General features: G+C 38.9%; 1 protein-coding gene across 4 annotated transcripts in view; it reads left to right on the forward strand.

The window, feature by feature from the left end:
• The window catches only part of ccdc93 (coiled-coil domain containing 93), a 65,625-nt gene that overhangs the window by 40,323 nt on the left and 16,999 nt on the right, over positions 1–8,303 (forward strand). For all 4 annotated transcript variants that reach the window (XM_043694006.1, XM_043694007.1, XM_043694004.1 and 1 more), the window contains 2 exons: positions 1,327–1,408; positions 2,897–2,971. In XM_043694006.1, coding sequence (XP_043549941.1) covers positions 1,327–1,408; positions 2,897–2,971 — 157 coding nt within the window. The remainder of the gene's footprint in view (positions 1–1,326; positions 1,409–2,896; positions 2,972–8,303) is intronic.

Raw genomic sequence — 8,303 nt, forward strand, 5'->3', positions numbered from 1 at the left:
AATTTAGTGTATTTCATATGGACACCACTTCGTTAGAGAAATTCTTAATTTTTTGAATTCCTTCTGTTCTGTTAGATTGGTACTTAATTTCCTATTCATGTTACTTGTATTAGTTCAGTTGTGAAGCTATTTAATTCGAATGAAGAGCTTGATTGTATCATTTTTTACTGCTCAAATTCAATTTTCAAATAATGACTTGAATGTCTTTGAAGTCATTCTTGCAAAGAAATTACAATGCAAAAACAGAATATTGACCTATCCAGTCAACGTTTATTGTTTGCATGAGCAAATCACTTTACTCATACTGTTTCCATAGCATTCCAAACCATTTTTCTTCTAGCTATTCAATTTAGTTTGGTGATGTGGTTTCTGCTTGAGTCATTAACCTTAGAAATTAAATTCACAGCATCAAAATTCCATGAAAATATGCCTGCCTTCTTTCAGATCTTCTCCTCCTCCACACAAATGATCTGCATGTATGTAACCAATCCCATCCTCTCCCAGTTAGAAGATCTTTCGAAACAACCTTATTACTTGTTTTGTGCCAAGGTATATTTTTAAATCTATCTTCAGGTTTATATTTGTAAACATTGGGCAATATCCTAGTGTTTCAATATTGTACTTTGTTTGGAGCCTTTAATATATTTGCCCGAGTGTGGAAACCAATAATGTATTCCATTTCTAACTGAGGTCTTACAATTATTCAGTATGCCTGGGTTCCTTTTGAAGATGACAAATGTACAGCATATTCCAAAATTAGCTTTAACCAATGATCTGCATTATGGTAATCAGTGTTCTTCGCTGCCTGAGTGAATTATCCAAACTTAAAAGAAAAAATTGAGAACTTAAGAACACCGCAAATTAAAGAGCAGCGAACCTAATGTCAGAAGCTCCTGGATTGCATTTCTTCTCATTCCTGTTTTATGTTGTAGTTACATAAATGTTACAGTTTCGTTTTCTTGGGTTACCTAAAGATTTTTCTTCATCCTTATCAACTACAGTGGCTTGGTGTGTTTGTAAAGATCCACAACTGTGATTTCAAGTTAATGGTGTTTTTTTCTAGCTTGTGTTTTTAGCACAAAGCAAAATAGTATGAATGCTAAAGATCTGCAATATAAACAGAAAATACTGGAAGTATTCATCAGATCAGGCAGCATCTGCAGAGTGAGAAATCGATTTTGATATTTCACGTTGGTCAGCTTTCATCAGAGCCAGTGGTAACTTCTCTTCCTGCAGAAGCTGCCTGACTACTATATTCTTAGAGCATCTTCTGTTTTTATTATTTTATATATTACTGGTATAATATAAAGCTCTGTTCCTAATTAGCATACTGGAGAAGTTGAGAGCGTTGGTCACAATGAATGAAGGACTAAAGGACCAGGAGCAGCAGTTTAGGAATCATTGCCGGGTAAGTGTTCAAAATTTTGTGTTTTGTATGGTTGTTCAGATTAGCACATCTGACGTGGAGAGAAACTGGACCAGATCAGACTATTTTCACAAAGCTTAAGAAGAATGAGAGAGGATCTGATAGAAATCTATAACATTTTAACAGGCGAGAGGGCAAATGCAGGAAGGATGTTCCTGATGACCAGGGACTCCAGAACCATGGGTCAGAGCCTATGGATAAGGAGTAGACCATTTATCACTGAGATAAGAAGAAATTCCATCACACAGAGTGTGGTGAATTTGTGGAATTCTCTACCACAGAAAGAGGTTGAGGCCAAAACATTTAATGTTTTCAGAAAGGAGTTAAATATAGTTGAGAGATCAGAGGATATGGGGAGAAAGCAGGAACAGGGTGCTGAATTGGATTATCAGCCATGATCATCCTGAATGGCAGAGCATGCTTGAAGGGCTGGTTGGTCAACTCCTATTTTCTATGTTTCTGTGACCAAAGCTTTAAATTGGTTTAACTACCTGGTGTATATTGGGTCCTTGAAGTTTTTACTAAAAAGTATTTTTCTTTGCTTATCTTGCACCAAACCAAGTGGCTTTGCACAAGAAATGCAGGACACATACAATACTCTTAATCTCTTCCCTGTTTTCCCTCTGCACCCCCGCCCAACAAAAAAATGGCAACTAACTTTTCAGATCTGAGATTCTTCCTATGAGTTATCAAGTATTAAGTATTATAGTTCAGGTGGCTCTATTTAAATTGTTGTAATTTGTCTTATTCTAAAAGTTATGTTATATATCAGTCTATGCATTTCGATCACTTAATCTTGGTAATCTGCTACAAAATTAATGATCTGATGTCATTAACCCTGAGCAGCCTAGCATACAGTCATAACTTATTGACAGTTACCAAATACCTTAAGATTCAAAGACATATTGAAGGTATCTTACTGCACCTGTAGATTTCTAAACATTTTTCATTATAAAAGTCTGGTCTTTTTATTTGCAGTAATATAATGCCGTATGTTAGTTTGTTATACATTTTGTTAAATGTCAATTTATGATGTCAAAAGTCTGCAGAATAACAGTCATTTTTAAACTTCTATTTTTTTTTGTAGAAATAAGCAATGCTTAGTTTGAGTAGCTTTCATGATCTTCTGTACAGTCATATTATTTCTTCTTTTAAAAGGTCATCTCTTCCTCTTCTCCCATCAACATGGCACTATTGCCTTGTTTGAGGTATACCCAGTATTCATAGACTGAAACCTCCATCTCTGCTCTTCAGGATTTTTGGGTGTCTGATTCAAGCCCATAATCTAACATTAAGCCAAAAGCATAGGTTACGGCAGTATTTTATTTACAATTCATTTGAGTGTTTAAAGTGTACATAACATTTAGATAACTAAAATGTCCGGTGATACCACTGGACACAAAGAATGACTTGGTACAAAGGATTTTCAGCTTGATTGCTTTGTATCTTTATGAAGCTGTTTATTTTCAGGAAGAAATGGCTCGATTGCAGCAGGTTATCAAAAATCTTAAGAGTGTAGCAGGGACTGAGGATGCTGAAGAGAAGGTAAGTGGTACTGTATAAATGAGTTGTGTTTTGAGCTGCTTGTCTTTACCAATCTAAATAGGTTCTTTGATTGGAAAATGATAATATCCAATTCAGAGTCTTCATTCATTTTCCTTTCCTTTAAGTAAGTGCAAAATTAACACAGCCCATAGTAGGTTGTAGTATCTTTATCAATCCTTGCACTTCTTTATGCTAGGAAATAATTGAAAAAATCTACAGAATTGTAGAATTTACAGCACAGCATGTTTGTAGATGATGTTGGAAAAAAAAGCCTATCCAAGTACTCCCCTCTCTTGCTTTTGAAAAGAGCCATGAATCAGAAAAGGCCTGGAAATTGTTACAATCCCAAACCAGACTGCTAGAATTATATTACAGTCTATTAAATACAATCTAAGAGACTAGTAACTTCTTTATTTTAAGCTGGGTAAAGTATGTGAGACAGAGTGCTTGCTTTAAAAAAAAAGCCGAAGTTTTTCACTTTTTAATAAACAGTAAACCTTACTTTCCAACATTAAAATAGCAGCACAATATGCCAACATATGTGAAACTTACTTGTAATGCCCAGAATTAATGTGATAAAGGTGGATAATGAACTGATTGAAGACTCTCAGTATATGTCAAATAGATCCCAAAGACTTCTCAACAATTCGTTTTTTTCTCCTGTCCCTGCCTCCATCTACCTCAAAGATGTTAATAGCACAATATGTCATCAAGTCTCATTGATCTTCAGGATTAGATTAGATTAGATTTTCCACAATGCAGAAACAGGCCCTTCGGCCCAACAAGTCCATACCGACCCTCCGAAGAGTAACCCACCCGGACCCATTTCTCTCTGACTAATGCACCTGACACTACGGGCAATTTAGCATGGCCAATTGTGGGAGGAAACCGGAGCACCCGGAGGAAACCCACGCAGACACTAGGAGAATGTGCAAACTCCACACAGACAGTCACCCGAGGCTGGAATCGAACCTGGGGCCCTCGTCTAAGAGGTAACAGTGCTAACCGCTGAGCCACCATGCTGCTTCGCCATTCCTCGCCAACTGCCTCTTAAAAAGCACTCTGACATGGACTAGCTCAATGCCTGCTCCTGTTCTGGTTATTCACCTTTCTTTACTGGACCTACACTCCCCTGAACTCCAAAAACTGCACTCCAGGACTCATTTGTCAATGTAATTACAGTATCGGTATCTGTTAAATTATTAGCAGTTGTATAGCCATGGAATGAGTGAGTTATTTAGCTCATTATTGCTTCCTCCTATTTGAAAAAGAGATACAATTGCAGTAAGTCCCTGCTTAAAGATGATTTGGTAAATATTTAATTTCAATATCTTCAACAAAATGGTGACTATTTATTTGGCATAGAGTTTTATTTGACGTTGAGTTTTCTTTGAAAGTTTTTTGTCACAGATTTCTTGTTCTGTGGCTAACCTGCTGTGAAGGTACTTTCCCCATGATTAAAATTTGCAGTTAATGGAGACCTTTTTCGATGTTTCCAAATTCGAGATTATATACAGAAGAAGACCACATTATTAGATAGCTCTTATAAACTGGATAGGGAAAGAAGAGTGTTATGGCCAATGGGTCCACCCTCAGTCAGCACTCTTTATCACTCATTACAGAATGAAGTATCGAAAGACATGGAACAATTGTTTAAAACATGGAATCAGGAATTGGGGTTGAAAATCCCTTCAGAAATGTGGGACGACATCTGGGAAAATGCCAGAAAGATCTCCATTTGTAATAGAACCTAAGCTATTCAATTAAAGATACTCCATCGGACTCATATAGCACCGGAACGACTGGCAAAATTTAAGGCAGGAACCTCTCCAATGTGTCCCAAATGTAAAATAGAAGTGGGCACTCTCTCACACTGCTTCTGGACATGTCATAAGATCTGCAAATACTGGATCAGAGTAGCAAATGCGCTGACAGAAATCTTGGGAGTGGAAATTGGAGTAGATCCAGTATCTCTTCTCCTGGGCTTTTCGAACCTGCCCTCCCTGGATGTGCACAGGAGGAAATTATTTTCCATTCTCTCCTTTTGTGCAAGGAAATATATCTTAGTAAATTGGGTAGCTGAGGGCCCTCCAGGACTTTCGAATTGGCACAGGTTAATCATGGAATGTATTCCCCTTGACGTCCTTGCAAATATGGTCCACCAAAAAATGGCAGCCCTTCCTGAACTATATAGATACAGATATTTCAGCCATATTGTCAAGGGCTTTTATCTAGTGGTCGTGGTTCTGACTGGTCTCTGAGCCCCCGGGGGAGGAATCCCATATGAATACAGGTTTTATTATGACTTGATGTTAATTCATTCTGAGCATGTATTTCATTATTTAATTACTATGTTTTTTTTGAGTAATGTAAGATACTTTATATGCTTTGATTATTTGTAGATTAGATTAGTACTTGAGTTTTTTTTCTTTGTTGTGTTTTGGTTATTAATTATTTAATATTTAATTGTATATTAGTGTTTATATTTGTTGTTTTGTAAGTTTGTAAAAAAAGTTTTAAAAATTTTCCTTTCCAATAAAAATATCTATTAAAAAAAATTTAGTTCTGAAGTCTCCCTAGCCTTCCTCTAATTCCTAACCCCTGTCCTCAGTCCCTCTTCATTCTCCTCTTCCCAGTTCCCACCCTCTGTTCAATGAACATTACAGCATAGGAACAGGCCCTTTGACACACCAAACCTGCGCCAACACATTACATAAAAGTAGATAAATCCTTAGGGCCTCATCAGGTGTATCCCAGAACTTTGTGGGAAGCTAGGGAAAAGATTGCTGGGTCCTTTGCTGATAGCCATGATGAGATGCCAGAAGACTGTAGTGTGGCTAATAGAATCATAGAGCTTTGTACAACTTGCGAACAGGCCATTTGGCCCATATCTTTCTAAACCCTGCCTACTCACGTACACACCTAATATCTTTTAAATGTTGTAATTGTACTTGCCTACACCACTTCTGGCAGCTCAATGTGGTGCCATTATTTAAGAGAGCTGGTAAGGAAAAGCCAGGGAATTATTGATTGGTGAGCCTGATGTCAGTCGTGGACAAGTTGTTGGAAGGAATTCTGAGAGTCAGGATTTACATACATTTGGAAAGGCAAGGACTGATTAGGGATTGTCAGCATGGCTTTTGGTCTGGGAAATCACTAACTTGATTGAGTTTTTTGAAGAGGTGACAAAGAAGATTGAAGGTTGAGCGGTAGACGTCTGTCTGGACGACTTGTCATTTGACAAGGTTCTGCATAGTAGATTGTTTGGCAAATCATATGGAATCCAGGGGGAGCTAATTAGATACAAGATTCACTTGGAGATAGGAGACAAAGGGTGAGGGGAGAGGTTTGTTTTCCAGACTAGAGGTCTGTGATCAGCGGCGTGCCTCAAGGATTGGTGCTGATTCCACTGTTTTTTGTCCTCTATCTACAAAAGGAACCTTGATTATCCGAAGGGCACAGGTGGAGAGTATTTAGTTTGGTTAATTGAATAATCAAATGCTAGATAACATAGTTTAGCCAAGCATCAGGATCTTGCAATCTTTCTAGATAATCCGAAATTCGGATAATCGGGTGTCAGATAATCGAGGTTCCTCTGTTAATGCTTTGGCTATGAATATTGGAGGTATAGTTAGTAAGTTTGCAGATGACATCAAAATTGGTAGTGTCGTGGACAGCGAAGAAAGTTGTCACAGAAGATAGCAAGACCTTGATCAGATGAGCCAACGGGCCGAGCTGTGGTAGATGGAGTTTAATTTAGATAAACGTAAAGTGTTCTGTTTTGGTAAGGCAAACCAGTTTATGGTTGGAACCTGGGGAGTGTTGCTGAACAAGGAGATTTAGGGGTGCAGGTGCATCTTCCTTGAAAGTGGACTCGCAGGTAGACAGTAGTGAAGAAAATATTTGGTACACTTGCCTTCATTGGTCAGTGTGTTGAGTATAGGGGTTGGGGCGTCATGTTGTAGTTATACAGGACTTTGGTGAGTCCACTTTTAGAAAACTGCATGCAATTCTGATCTCCCTGCTATAAGAAAGATGTTGTTAAACTTGAAAGGGTTCAGAAAAGATTTACAAGGATGTTGATCGGATTGGAGGGTTTTAGATATAGGGTGAGGCTGAATAGGCCAGGGCATTTTTTCCCTGAAATTTTGGAAGCTGAGTGACCTTTTATAGAGGCTTATAAAATCATTGGACAAGGATAGAGTGAATTGCCAAGGTTTCTTTTTTCCAGAGTAGGGGAGTTCAAAATTAAAGGGCACAGGTTTAAGATGAGAGGGGAATGATTTAAAAAGGATCTGAGGGGCAACTTTTTCATGCAGAGGGTGGTAATGGTATGGAATGAGCTGCCAGAAGAGGTGATGGAGGCAGGTACAGTTCTAACATTTAAAAGCCACCTGGATGAGTGTATGAGTAGGAAGGGTTTAGAAGAATATAGGCCAATGCTGGCAAATTTAGGATATCTGGTTGGCACAGATAGAACATAGAACAATACAGCACAGAACAGGCCCTTCGGCCCACGATGTTGTGCCGAACATTTGTCCTAGCTTAAGCACCCATCCATGTACCTATCCAATTGCCACTTAAAGTTCGCCAATGATTCTGACTCTGCCACTCCCACAGGCAGTGCATTCCATGCCCCCACCACTCTCTAGGTAAAGAACCCACCCCTGACATCTCCCCTATACCTTCCACCCTTCACCTTAAATTTATGTCCCCTTGTAAAACTCTGTTGCACCCGGGGAAAACGTTTCTGACTGTCTACTCTATCTATTCCTCTGATCATCTTATAAACCTCGATCAAGTCACCCCTCATCCTTCGCCGTTCCAACGAGAAAAGGCCGAGAACTCTCAACCGATCCTCGTACGACTTCCTCTCCATTCCAGGCAACATCCTGGTAAATCTTCTCTGCACCCTCTCCAAAGCTTCCACATCTTTCCTAAAGTGAGGCGACCAGAACTGCACACAGTACTCCAAATGCGGCCTAACCAAAGTCCTGTACAGTTGCAACATCACTTCAATCCCTCTGCTAATGAACGATAATACTCCATAGACCTTCTTACAAACTCTATCCACCTGAGTGGCAACCTTCAAAGATCTATGTACATAGACCCCAAGATCCCTCTGTTCCCCCACCTGACTAAGAACCCTACCATTAACCCTGAATTCCGCATTCTTATTTGTTCTTCCAAAATGGACAACCTCACACTTGGCACCTAATCTAGTCCCATTTGTTAGCAGTTGGCCCATATCCCTCCAAACCCTTCCCATTCATATACCCATCCAAATGCCTTTTAAATGTTGCAATTGTACCAGCCTCCACCACTTCCTCTG

This window comes from Chiloscyllium plagiosum, chromosome 7 (assembly GCF_004010195.1).
Source record: "Chiloscyllium plagiosum isolate BGI_BamShark_2017 chromosome 7, ASM401019v2, whole genome shotgun sequence".
In the NCBI taxonomy this organism is placed as follows: Eukaryota; Metazoa; Chordata; class Chondrichthyes; order Orectolobiformes; family Hemiscylliidae; genus Chiloscyllium; species Chiloscyllium plagiosum.